Source organism: Mustela erminea, chromosome 1 (genome assembly GCF_009829155.1).
Source record: "Mustela erminea isolate mMusErm1 chromosome 1, mMusErm1.Pri, whole genome shotgun sequence".
Lineage (NCBI taxonomy): Eukaryota > Metazoa > Chordata > Mammalia > Carnivora > Mustelidae > Mustela > Mustela erminea.
Window position 1 is genome coordinate 14066601 of NC_045614.1, and position 13304 is coordinate 14079904.

The window sequence follows — 13304 nt, forward strand, 5'->3', positions numbered from 1 at the left end:
CCTCTACCAGGGGGAGTACCTGATGACGGGTAAGCATGGAAGGTGAGGATCGGCAACCTAAGACAGGCACGGTCCCTGCCATATATATAAAAGGAATGGGGGAGCTGTTGGGGGTAGCCACGTACATAGCAGACAACATGGCGCTTGCGCCTGCGGCTAAACAGAGGACTTGCGCACCACCTGAAAGGTGATTGGCTATGCCCAGAACAGAGAGCCTGAGGACACTGCGTGCTTTTTTATCATGCTATCAGGCTTCCTTTCACATGTACAGTCTGCTGATGGGAGGAGAGGAGATACAAATAGGGATAAACATCCGGGTAAGAGGAGAACAATAAAGATTCGCAAGCTTGTCACCCGGGTCTCCGGGTCGTTCTTGCTGGCGAGAGCGACACTTTATCTCTATTTATAGATGGGGAAACTGAGGTCCAATGACAAGCAAAGACTCCCCCAAGTATGTCTGCATTTAGGACCTAAACCCCAATGTGTCCCACTCAGCTTAGTCTGGGGCTGGGGTTTGTTGATTTCCTCTCACTAGGTTCTGAAGAAAGGGAGTGGCTGCAGGTGCCTGTTGGGGGAAGGGTTCAAGCAGAACAAGTTTTCCTCAAGCGGCAGGGCAGCCCAGAAAAGGAACCCCTGGTTTGTGGGAGAGTGAGCTCCCCTTCCTTTAAGGTACAAAAGCACAGCAGGGATTTGACTCCTGAAGCCACAGCTACCAGTCGTGTGGCCTCAGGTGAGTGTGACATGCCTTCCCAGAGCCTCAGTCCCCCAACTGTCAACGGAAGACATGAGCAGCTTGGGGTGAAGGGATAGTGCCACCGAAGAAAGAAGGGGTATTTGGGAACCGCACCCCAAACCCCACCCCCAGCAGCCACCCACGTGGCCGGCCTTGGCCTATCTGACCAGTCCGGGGCGGAAAGGGTGCGGGTCCTGCCCGCCCCCAACTCCAGGGGCGGGGTTTGGTGGACCCGGGAGCCCAATAAATAAACAGCCGGTCGTCGGGAGCCACCCCTTTAAAGCCCCACCGAGACCTCCAGCCGTCCGCGCAGAGCACGGCTGCCAGGGAAGCCGACCGTCGGCTGGGCGGTGGACACGCCGCTGTCAGGGCCAGCCTTGCCAAGCGGGAAGGAGGTGCGCCGACAGACGGCAGAGGCAGACGCGTAGACGAAGAGGAGGGACAGGGAGGCAGCCGACCGCAGCGAGGACCCAGAGATTCTTTGCCCAGGGAGCCCCGGCCCAAGTCGCTTTCGCTGCCTCCCTCCAGGGGCCCAAGGAGACAGGTGTGGGGCTTCGCTGTAGAGGCCCAGCATCCTCCCGTCTCCACGCAGCCCTGCCTCCTCGGTCGCCGCCAGCTTCCCTTACCCGGGGGTTGCGGGGGTTGGGGGGGTGGACACGCGCGCGTGGCTGGAAAGGCCGAGGACACCCTTGGCCCCCGCACCTGTACCTGATGGCCGTCGTCGAGGCAGGAGCGCTGGCCACGTTCGGAGCCTGGGATTACGCGGTCTTCGCCCTCATGCTTCTGGTGTCCACGGGCATCGGGCTGTGGGTCGGTCTGGCGCGGGGCGGGCAGCGCAGCGCTGAGGACTTTTTCACCGGGGGCCGGCGCCTGGCCGCCCTGCCCGTTGGCCTCTCGCTAGCCGCCAGCTTCATGTCGGCGGTGCAGGTGCTGGGCGTGCCAGCCGAGGCCTACCGCTATGGCTTCAAGTTCCTCTGGATGTGCCTGGGACAGTTACTCAACTCTCTGCTCACCGCCTTCCTCTTCATGCCGGTCTTCTACCGCCTGGGTCTCACCAGCACCTACCAGGTACCAGGCAGAGGCCCGGAGGCAGGACCTGCCTGGCTGAGAACCCAGGGTTGTGACGGGGAGGTCCTGGGGCTTTGACAAACTGTACAGGGGGCCGTAGGCGGGCTCTTTGGGGCTTTAACGCGGCCAACGGGTGCGGAGGGTTCTGGGAAGTAGCCCTAGGCAGCGGGGTGAGGGGCAGGAAGGAGGAAGAGGAGTCGCCGTCCTGGTTCTCCTCCGTGGAAGCCCGCGCAAGGCGGAGCCAGGTGTACACCAAGTGCGGACAGGCACAAACCTGCCCGGCACATGCTCGGGCGTGCGCACACCCGAGCGATCGCCGGACAATGGGCCAACGGTTCGAGACCCGACTTCCCCGCTTACTCTGCTCCGGCTTCTCAAGTGACAAACTGGGCTAATAAGAGGACTTCCCTCCAGGGCAGGCGGTAAAGTGATTAAAATCGTGACCGGTATATAGTAGGCCACCAATGACAACTGGCCACAGGATCTGTATAGTTGGCTTGTTGACGCAGAGCGGCGCCGCCCCGGGGACCAATTAGCCGCCAGTGAGGGCGGAGGAACGTGCCCCTTTGACTGATCCGTCATCCTGGGCACACGAAGTGTGCCCAGGAGCGGGGATGGCGCGTGTGCACAGGTGTGTGCACACTGGTCGGAATCTGGGACTTGGCCCCACCCCCCCACCTGCCCACCGGCAAGAGTGGAGACAGAAGTTGGCCTCGGGAGGGAGGGAAGAAGCCACGAGGGAGGGTGAAGCACCCCGGAGGCCTCGATCTCCTGGGTAGGACCTGTCCAGGTGACCACGAGCCTCGGCTCCTCCTTGCAGTACCTGGAGCAGCGCTTCAGCCGCAGCGTGCGGCTCTGCGGGACCCTGCAGTACCTGGTAGCTACAGTGAGTGGCCCCGGCCCCGCCCTCGCCCTCGCCCTCGCCCTCAGGGTCCCGCTCAGATCCCTTTTGCCTGGGTCCCGCCTTCGTCGGCTCCGCCCACAGCCTGCCCCCATCCGTCACGACCCCGCCCCGTAATTTCCCTCCAACCCCCATCCTGCAACGCCCTTCCCAGGCCTAGCCTCCAGTTTACTGGCCCCGCCCCCTGCGGCCAGTTCCGGAGGTTTGGCCCGAAGGCCCGGCCCCCCATACTCCCGGCTTGACCCCACCCCACCCTTGTGGGATTCCGTTGTGGGATTCCCCCTACTCCTCCGACGCCACAAGCTCCGCCACCACTATTCCCTCCTTCCTCCTCCCCCGTCCTCCGCGGGCCTCACCTGGTCCCGGCTCTCCACCCGTAGATGCTGTATACAGGCATCGTGATCTACGCCCCCGCGCTCATCCTGAATCAAGGTTTGACTTTGGGAGATCTAGGGAGGGTGGCCCGGAGAAAGCAAAGGCTTTGAGACGAGACCGAAGGAGAGGGGAGGGACAGAGCCGGGAGAGACTCGGTGTGGGAAGAATCCGGGAGAGATGAGGACCCTAGACACTAGGGGCCAAGTTTGCACCCTGCCTGGATGCCTAATGGGGGGCGGTTTCCTTACCCAGTGACCGGGTTGGACATCTGGGCATCGCTCCTGTCCACTGGAGTCATCTGTACCTTCTATACGACTGTGGTGAGTGACACCACACTCCACGTGGGGGTCCATGCGCACTGGGTGGGGGACCCCCTGAAGCCATCATCCACTCCTTATTTTCCCTTCCTGCTGAGGAAGCCTGCATCCCAGCGGGGCCTCTGTTTCCTTATCTTAATAACAAGTCATTTGAAAGGCTTGTTGCTGGGGCGCCTGGGTGGCTCAGTGGGTTAAAGCCTCTGCCTTTGGCTCAGGTCATGATCCCAGGGTCCTAGGATCAAGCCCCACAGGGGCTCTCTGCTCAGCGGGGAGCCTGCTTCTCCCCTCTCTCTCTGCCTGCCTCTCTCCCTACTTGTGATCTCTGTCAAATTAAAAAAAAAGAAAGAAAGAAAGGAAGAAAGTCTTGTTGCTGAGAGTCCAGACATAGCCTAGCTTCAGGACTGGCTGGATCCAGGGGCTATGACAGAATCCTGTGGGCCCTTCTCCCATCTCTTGGGGTCCCATCAGCTCAGAAAGTAAGTTCCTATTTCAGGATGGACTGGCACAAGTTCCAGGAGGGTTCCGGTTAGCTGGCCCTGCGAGCTGTGATTGGATGAGCCGATCACATAAGTTTGGGGAGCTGGGGAAGATGTTCTGATTGACTATTTTTGGAGCTGGGAGTAGACTGGCTTCCCATGAATGGCCTTTGAGGAAGAAGGGGCTTCTCCAAAGGCATATCCAGGGGCTCCCATGGGAAGGCAGAGACTGAAGGGTAAAAGCTATAGCTAAGAATAATGGTAGTAGTAGTAATGATAATGGGGGCAGCCAACACTTATTCACTCACTGAACTTGTACGTGCTAGGTGCTGTGTGGCAAAGATTTTCTTCATATGAACTGACTGAATCCTCACAATACCATTTTCCAGATGAGGAAACAGGCAGAGAGAGGCATCAGTCCCAGCCACTGTTGAAAGCCAAACTGGGTTGGCCTCAGACAGATTCCTGTCTGAACCCCTGCCTCCCCATCTGTCACGTCTTGCAGGGCGGCATGAAGGCTGTGGTCTGGACTGATGTGTTCCAGGTCGTGGTGATGCTAACCGGCTTCTGGGTTGTCCTGGCCCGCGGGATCATGCTGGTGGGTGGGCCCAGGAGCGTATTTGAGATTGCCCAGAACCACTCCCGGATGAACCTGATGGAGTGAGTAAAATTGTAGAGAGGGTACTGCAAAGAGGTGGAGGTGACATCCCTCTGCCCTGGGAGAAGCCAACCAGTGCCTCCTCCTCCAGGAAGTCCTCCCTGCTTCCCTTCCCAGACTCTCCACAGACCAAACATTGCCTCCCCTCTCTAGACTGCCCTAGCCCCCATCCCTCCATCTGTTCCACCATGTCCCCCAGGCCAGAGTGGACACGGATGGCTCCCTGAGGTCACAACTGGGCACCGAGAGGTTTTTGAATGCATACATGGACGACTCAGTAAACAAAATTTTCAATCTGGCAAATTCCTACTCATACACTTCAAAACCCACCCCAAATGTCCCCTCAAGGCCCATAAGGTTCAGAATGGCCATCTGGGGCCCTTGGGAGGGTAAAGTCAATGTGGTGTTCCCATATGGCTGTCTTGTCCCTCCCTTATCTAGCTTTGACCTGGACCCGCGGAGCCGCTACACATTCTGGACTTTTATAGTGGGCGGCACGTTGGTGTGGCTCTCAATGTATGGCGTGAACCAAGCACAGGTGCAACGCTATGTGGCCTGTCGCACGGAGAAGCAGGCCAAGCTGTGAGTGTTTAGGAGGCGCAGGGTAGGGGCCTCTGGGACCAGCTGCCAACCCCCCACCCAGCCTGAGGCTGTGCCTCCCCCACAGGGCCTTGCTCATCAACCAGCTGGGCCTGTTCCTGATCGTGTTCAGCGCTGCTGGCTGTGGTATCATCATGTTCACGATCTATGTAGACTGTGACCCGCTCCTTGCAGGGCGCATCTCCGCCCCTGACCAGGTAAGTCTGGCCGAGGCTCTTAGGCCACTCCTGCCTTCCCCACCCCCACTCTGAACTGCTGCATGGATGAACCTCTCCGGGCAAGGGTGGAATGGCATCTAGAAGAGAGAACAGTCTGTGCAGAGGTCCAGGGGCAGCAAAGAGCTTGGCTCAGAGGAGGATCTGGAAGGAGAGGGGAGGAACAAGGCTGGGAGGCAATGGGGAGCCATCGGGGGAGGGAATGCGCAGGGGACGGGCACATTCAGATTTAGAGTCAGAGACTCCCTGAGGGATATTAAGGAGGAGATGGGATCCCGGTTCAGCATGAAATGATGGTGTTGATTATAATAATCATCAGCTCTCATGCCACAAGTGCCTACTCTGTTCCTCATGCTGTTCCCTTCACAGTCTCCCATAAAATCTTTCAGCATGTGATGAGGCCAAGGCTGTCATGGCCCTCACTTTACAGATGAGTAGACTGGGGCTGGAATGGGTGGGAAGCAACTGTCTGAGGTCAACAGGTGAGTCAGCCGCAGCACTGGGGCAGGAGGCATGCCTGGTTCAGAGTCTGTTCAGAATTGGCAGAAAATGGAAGGCTGTCCCGTCTGCTGTCCTCTGCTGGGGTCAGCTCCTGGACTGCTTGACTGTGCAACCTCAGCCAAGGGCCGTACCTGTTAGCCTTATTGTCCTCATCAGTAAAGTAGAGATAATGTGGGACTCTGCCTCACTGGGATCCCAGGGCTCTGTGCGTGGTGGGGCTCAGTGACTGTCCTTCGGGGCACACAGTCAATCAGCAAACACACACTCAGTGCCTGCTGTGAGCCCAGTCTGCACTGGGCCCTGGGGACATGCAGTGTGAGGACAGACAGAATCCCTGTCCTTGGGGTGCTGCTGTCCTGGACGCCAACTCCCCCCACCCACCCACCCAGTACATGCCCTTGCTGGTGCTGGACATCTTCGAGGACCTGCCTGGAGTCCCTGGGCTCTTTCTGGCCTGTGCCTACAGTGGCACCCTCAGGTGAGCAGCCCTCCTTGCTCACCCGGCTGTCCCCCTGTGGGATTGAATGTTCTGGGCATGTCCATCATTTACAGTTTCTGCTTGGTCCCCAGTGGGCAGCTCAGGGGGGCCCCAGCAGAAGGGGGGCCCTAGCAGAAGGCATGCCCTGAGGACAAGGACCCCAGCTGTGGGGTTTTCACCTTATCACCTGGCAGGGCCTCACCTGTCTCCCCTCTCCCTTCTTTCTTTCCTTCTTTTGGCACCCAAACAAATGTTATTGGTCACATACCGAGCACCTACTATATACATATGTGGCCTCTACTGCCATTCTGAGTCCCAGGGCACAGCTGTGACTGAGTGGTACCCCACTCCTGCCTCAGGGGCCTCACATTCTAAATATTCTGCAACTTCTGGCTCATCCCTGCTCTTGCTGTGACCAGGGTCCCATGCAGTTCTCAGCAGCAGCCTATGATTGCTGTGTACTGAGAACTTGTGCCATTCATGTCCTTGGTCAGGGGTGTCTTTGCTCCCGTGGGGATGTCTTAGGGCTGGGGGCATGGATGGTGGGATGGTGGACATCTCCTGCACTCTTGAGGAGTTCTGTCTGTTACCCATGCCTCTGCCCTTGGGCTAGGTCAGATGGTATGAGCAGCTGGGGCCTCCCCCAGCAGGTGGACCCCAGAGAGGGGTGTGGCCAGTCCCTTGATGAGGCCTGTTGACCATCCTCCCCACCCTATGCTCAGCACTGCCTCCACCAGCATCAACGCCATGGCCGCAGTCACCGTGGAGGACCTCATCAAACCTCGGCTGCCGAACCTCACACCCCGGAGACTCGTGATGATCTCCAAGGGGCTCTGTGAGTTGGGGGAACCTGATGGGGGGGGGCAGGGCGGCCTCTCCCCGCTGACCATGCCGCCCCCCATCTGCCACAGCCCTCATCTATGGCTCAGCCTGTCTCACCGTGGCGGCTCTGTCCTCGCTGCTGGGGGGAGGTGTCCTCCAGGTGAGCGTCCCTCCCTGACCCACCCCATTGCCACAGGAAGCAGGGCACGGTCGGCTTTGAACTGAAACCTAGAAGGGGTCCTACTTTTCATGGCAGAACTGGTCTGAGGCCACCCGCCTGATAACTTTCTGCAGTCACCTGGCTGGTGGCAGTGGCAGTGGGAGGTGGGGTGGGGGGAGTGGCTTGGAGGTGGGACCAGAATTTATCCAACACAGGGGAGAGAGGCAGGAACAGGGAGTCCCATCCCCTTTAGGGCAACAAGCACGGGTCTCAAGGTCCACAGTGGAATTCCTCAGGTCTTGCTTTCCCAGCAAGCAAACTGAAGCCAGGAGAGGTAGGATGGTTCTGCCCTCAGCTCCCTGTCCCCTACTCGCTCTTCCAGGGCTCCTTCACTGTCATGGGAGTCATCAGTGGCCCCCTCCTTGGAGCCTTCATTCTGGGGATGTTTCTTCCTGCCTGCAACACACCGGTGAGTGGGGGCAGCTAGGGGTTGGGAAGGCACAAGACCTCTCTCCCCTGACCTAGACTCTGTCCCCAGGGTGTCCTCTCCGGGCTGGCCACTGGCATGGCGCTTTCACTGTGGGTGGCTGTGGGTGCCACTCTGTACCCGCCCAGCACCCAGTCCTTGGGAGTTCTGCCGTCATCAGCTGACGGCTGTGTCATGCCCTCGGCCAATGCCTCTGAATTCTTGGGCCAGCTCCTTGCCACCAACACCTCCAGCAGGAATAGCAGGTGAGCTGGCCTGAGAGGGTGCGATGGGGGAGGGGGGCTCTTAAACTGAGTCTGAATGAAAAGGAGGAATGTGCTCTCGGGACAGTGAAGGAAGGGCATTCCCAGTGGAGAGAAGTGCAAGTGCAAAGGGCTTGGGGTCAGGTTCAGTTTAGTGCATTCCAATGATGGAGAGGATGGGGTGTATTTAGTGGGCCAAGAAAGGATAGATTGGGTTCAGGCAGAAGAATGTGGTCTGATTCTTTATTTTTATTATTATTACTATTGAGATATAATTTGCAGACCATAAAATGAACCATTTAAAAGTGGTTTTAGTGGATTCACAAGATTACACAACCATCACCATTAACTCAAGAACATTTTCATCACCTCACAAGGAACCCCCATCCCCATGAGCAGTTGCTCCCCCTCCAGCTTCTGGGAACCACTAATCCGATTTCTGTTGCTCTGGTTTTGCTTGTCTGGACACTTCTTATAAATGGAATTATACAATAGACAGCCTGTTTCATCTGGCTTTTTTCACTCAGTGTGATGTTTTCAAAATTTTTGTTTTGTTTTTGATGTTTTCAATGTTTATCCACATTGTAACACATCTGAGGGCTTGATTCCTTTTTATGGATGAATAATATTCCTGTGTGGATGGCCCACATTTTGTTTATCCATACATCCCTTGGACAACTCGGTTGTGTCCACTTTTTGGCTACTGTGAACAGTGCTGCTATGAACATTTGTGTGCGAGTTTTGGTGGGGACATCTGGTTTCATTTCTCTTGGTCTATACCTAGGAGTAGAAATACTGGATCATATAGACATTCTTTTTAAATTATTTTTAAACACTTTTTTAAGGTTTTATTTATTTATTTGAGAGAGCAGAGTGAGAGGGAGAGCACGAGCGCGGATGGAAAAACAGAGGGAGAAGGGGAAGCAGACTCCCTACAGAGCAGGGAGCCTGATGTGGGGCTTGACCCCAGGACCCTGGAGATCATCTTCTGAGCTGAAGGCAGACGCTTAACCCAATGAGCCTCTATATTTTTTTTTTGTTTTTTTTATTGTTGAGTTCTAATTTTTATGTTCTTTAAATCTTTATGTATTCTGCATACTAGATCCTCATCAGATGTATGATTTGCAAATATTTTCTTCCACTCTGGATTGTCTTTTCAGTCTCTTTATAGTGTCCTTTGATGCACAGAAGTCCAATATATCTCTGTTTTCTTGGGCTGCTTGTGCTTTTGGAATCACATCTAAGTCACATCTAATTACCAAATCCAAGTTCATAAAGATGCACACCTAATGTTTTCGTCTAAGAGTTTGATTCGGGTAGATTCTGAGGGTAATACAGAGCCATGGAGAGTGGTGAGCAGTGGCAGGAGGTCATCTGAGATACATATCAGTAATGCTCCCTCTGGTTGTGTGTAGAGAACACCTATGGGTGGGAGTGGGTTAGCCTGAGAGGAAGAGAAGTGGCTACCGCACACATCTGAGTGAGAAATAATGGAATATTGCACCAGGCCGTGACAGTGGAAATGGGAGGAAATGAACAAACTGGGAGTGGCTTTTGGACTCATGCACACCTCTCCTACCCCCAGCCCTGAAATGGACCTTGATCGACCCGCCTTAGCTGACAGCTTTTATGCCATTTCCTACCTTTACTATGGTGCCCTCGGCACGCTGAGCACTGTGCTATGTGGAGCCCTCGTCAGCTGCTTGACAGGTAAGCAGGGCATATGTCCTCCTCAGAGATCACCTTGTGGATCCCTCTGCCTCCAGGACCCACCACTGGGCAGGAAGAAGAGAAAAGACATTCCCGTCAGCCAGATGGCCACCACGTGCTTGATGCATCAGCACCCTTTCTGCTGTGTTGCCTTCGGGAAAACCCTGCAACTCGCAGGGCTGGTCCCATTTTGCAAAGGCAGAAGAAAACTGAGCCACCCCTCCTCCCTTCCACCTACCTATCCACCGCCTCCAAAACGTTGTCCTTGCCAGAGGAGAGCCGCTGTCCATTGTGCTGAAATAGCTTCTCGGCAGGACCTCAGGGACTCCGTGTCCATCCGGGGATTCTGAATGCCACTCGAGAAGTGGGAAGACTTCAGGAGACATCAGTAGTGATCACAATACTTGTTCTTGCTTCCTGTGTCTCAGACTTTACATTCACCAGGGCTTTCTTGAGTCCTCTGTGCCAGACAGTATTCTAGATGCTGGGGAAATAATGAACCATAATGAACCATCCACTGTTGTATTAGACCCCCTTACTGTGTAGATGAGAAAACTGAAACCCAGAGAAGGGCAGAGGCTTGCCAGGGTACCCAGTGGGTCATTAATGAGAATCTGGGGATTGGAACCCATCAGAGTGCTCCCTTTCCCCTCTCTCTCCAATTCCCATCACCTCTTCACTAAATATCCCCCTGTCCCCTCAGGCCCCACCAAGCGCAGTGCCTTGAGTCCTGGGCTGCTGTGGTGGGATCTTGCACGGCAGACAGCATCGGTGGCCCCCAAGGAAGAAGTGGCTACCTTGGATGACAGCTTGGGGAAGGTCAGTCACAGGGCTGGCTCCCAGAGCAGGGGAGGGATAGTGAAGTGATTTTTGATCCCCTGGGCATGGCCATAAGTCAGGGGAGGAACATGGTGAATCACCATCTTTCTCAACCTCTTCCAGCAAAAAGGCTTTCTTGAGAGTTGACATGTCTTCCACGCTTTTTATTAAGCCCTTTAAAAAAAAGACTGAACAGAATTTCATATTATTCATTTCCTTGGATTACTTCCAGGCTGTGGCAAGTGAAACTGGTTTACATTTAAGGCATTGATTTAAAATCTCTTCTGTAAATAAAAGTACTTAATTCAAAAGTGAGTCAACTTAGAAAAACTCTTACATAAGAAACATGACCGGGGTGGGCCAAATTCACCCAAAGCCATGTGGTTGCTCTGTAAATGCCCTGAATTCAGAAGATGCTGTCCTTGACCCAGACCTGCCCTTGCTTTGGAATCCCTGTTTCATTTTCTCATTTTTACACACTTGCTATGTACCCAGCCCTACTCTGGGCTGGAGTTCATGTCCACTGTCTAGGAGGAGCAGATAAAAGCTAAACTGAGAAATAAGTAAGTTCTCAGCAGGTAATGGCAGTGAAACGGGGTACTGTGATGAGGGTGGCCTCTTGGAAGAGGTAGGAGGTAGAGCCAGCCCTAGGAAGATCTGGGGGAAGGGCATTCTGGGTGAAGTGCACAGCAGGTGAAAAGGCTGAGGCCAGAAGCTTGAGAAGAGGAGGTATGGATTTGGCTGGAATGTTTTCAAAGCTCCTTTCAGCGGCTGTGGCGAAGTATTTATTTTCTTGAAGGGGCACAGCCTGAAAGAGTGAGAGGGAAGCAGGCATTCTTGCAAGCACTGATGGCCTGAAATATTAGTGACGTGGGCATTGGGGGAGAAAAGCGGGTGGAGGTTTTGGAGGCAGAAGGGATAGGACTGGCTGATGCACTGACCAAGGGGATGGTTGAGCAACTCCTGCCCAGGTTCTGTACTTTTAGGCCCTCAGTGATCCCATCTGGGGGATGAGCTGGCACAGAGCAGAGTGGGGTCTCTGATGGTGTCTTTTTTCATTTTTCATTCCAGGGTGTTGAGGAACCGCCCCCTGGAACGAAGAGGACTCCTGACTTCCCGCCCACTGACGAGGACCATCTGCTCTTCCTAGGGCAGAAGGAGGTCAATGGACCCGGCTCCTGGACTCCCAGCAGTACACATGACCGTGGTCAGGACCTTCGGGAAACAGACCTCTGAGCCAGCAGGGGACTGGCCACCTGGGATGGAACCTCAGGGTAGGCCCTCCCAGGCCACAGAACGGCATCTGGCTCCAAGTGGCTGGACTGTGTCTTTATGCAAATGAGTTTGGGATCCCTGCCCTATGGAAAGAGGTGAAGCCCTACCTCTGGGAGGTCATTTTATCCAGCCCCCTTCCAGCCAGTTCCTAGACTTCGATGCTGCACCCTTGCCTGTTCCCCCAAAATGAAGCCAGATTTCTATGTACAATAGAAAGATGTCGAAGTCCCCTCTGGACAACATGGGAAAACTCCAGGCCCAGCATGAGAGTCTGAGAAAGTCTCCAGTGCTTCTCTAGAATGTTAGCAAGGATTTCGGAGGTCCTCAGGCACCAACCCCTGCTCCCCATCTTGCAGTTGGGGAAACTGAGGCCTGGAAAGGGGCAACAACTTGACCAAGGCCCCAGAGCACACCAGAGATTCATTGAGAATTGGGACACTAGCACTTCCACCTTCACCGCCTCCCTCTTTTCCTCCCTTTGGAGGGTCAGACATCACATGGCCCCTGACCTTGGGAGCAAGAAGGGAAGATAAAGGAGAAATAACATTCTTGATCTTCCTCTTATCCTGGACACTACGTATCTTACCTGCCTGAGGTTACAGCAAGTCAGGTTGGGGCAGGGACAGACCTGGGAGCTACATGATGCTGAAGGTCTATTGCCAGCATGTCACCAGCAATAGACAGGGTCTGTGGACAGGGTCAGACAGGTGGACAAAGCCATGTCCTGGGGATGCGCTTTACTTTGGATGCAGAGATTTAATCCATGCACTTCAAATAAATGGACTTTGATGCTTAATGTTCTATGCTGTCTGAAAAATCATTCTGGCTGTTGCCTCAGATCTCCTCGGTCAGATGGGAGTGCGAACCTCAGTGTCTCTTGTCCCGAGACTGTGAGTGAATAAGCCTGAGTAAGCATCAGAGCAAGGTGAGAATTGCCACCTTGGGGCGCCTTGTGCTGCCCTCCCTGGCACACAGCTTCTCTCCCTTTCCTGATCTGCACTTGAACCACGCCCTTTCTGCTTGGACCCTGCGAGCCTCCACACTGTCCCTGCACTGGTCCCTTGGGGTCTTTGGGACCTTGAGAGCTGATTGAACTCACACCTGCACACATACCTCATGCAGCTCCTGGGGTCCCCAAGGGAGCATCCTGTACTCACTTCAATAGGGTCATCCCCAAATTCAAGACCCAGAACCTCAGAATGTAACCTTATTTGAAGAGTCTTGGCAAATATACTTAGATTAAGATAAGGTCATACTAGATGAGGGTGAGCCCTCAACCCAGTGACTGTCCTCATAAGAAAAGAAGACACATACACAGGGAGAAAGCCATGTGGAGGGAGATTGACACATCCACAAGGCAAGGGACAGCAAGGATTGCTGGAGCCAGCAGAGGCCAGGAGAGAGGCAAGAGGGGGTTTCTCTCTTGGAGCCTTCAGAAGGAGTACAGCCTACCAATACCTTGATTTC

General features: G+C 54.8%; 1 protein-coding gene across 2 annotated transcripts; it reads left to right on the top strand.

The window, feature by feature from the left end:
- Positions 1 to 943: 943 nt before the first annotated feature.
- SLC5A5 (solute carrier family 5 member 5) lies at positions 944 to 12623 on the top strand. 2 transcript variants are annotated; one of them, XM_032315488.1, is made up of 15 exons: positions 944 to 1801; positions 2622 to 2687; positions 3083 to 3134; positions 3330 to 3397; positions 4376 to 4530; positions 4970 to 5110; positions 5172 to 5325; positions 6234 to 6322; positions 7045 to 7157; positions 7234 to 7304; positions 7687 to 7773; positions 7843 to 8036; positions 9619 to 9743; positions 10447 to 10562; positions 11634 to 12623. In XM_032315488.1, exons 1-15 carry the CDS (start codon positions 1445 to 1447, stop codon positions 11796 to 11798), a joined length of 1953 nt encoding a protein of 650 aa, XP_032171379.1. In that variant the 5' UTR covers positions 944 to 1444; the 3' UTR covers positions 11799 to 12623. The 2 variants fall into 2 exon arrangements, with proteins under 2 accessions (XP_032171379.1, XP_032171389.1); XM_032315498.1 differs by having other exon boundaries at positions 946 to 1801; positions 5196 to 5325.
- Positions 12624 to 13304: the final 681 nt, after the last annotated feature.

Coding starts and splice junctions, on each gene's coding strand:
- SLC5A5 (XM_032315488.1), top strand. CDS start 1,445: ATGGCCGTCGTCGAGGCAGGAGCGCTGGCCACGTTCGGAGCCTGGGAT. Junction 3,135..3,329: donor CGCGCTCATCCTGAATCAAG/GTTTGACTTTGG, acceptor TTCCTTACCCAG/TGACCGGGTTGGACATCTGG. Junction 7,305..7,686: donor TGGGGGGAGGTGTCCTCCAG/GTGAGCGTCCCT, acceptor TCGCTCTTCCAG/GGCTCCTTCACTGTCATGGG.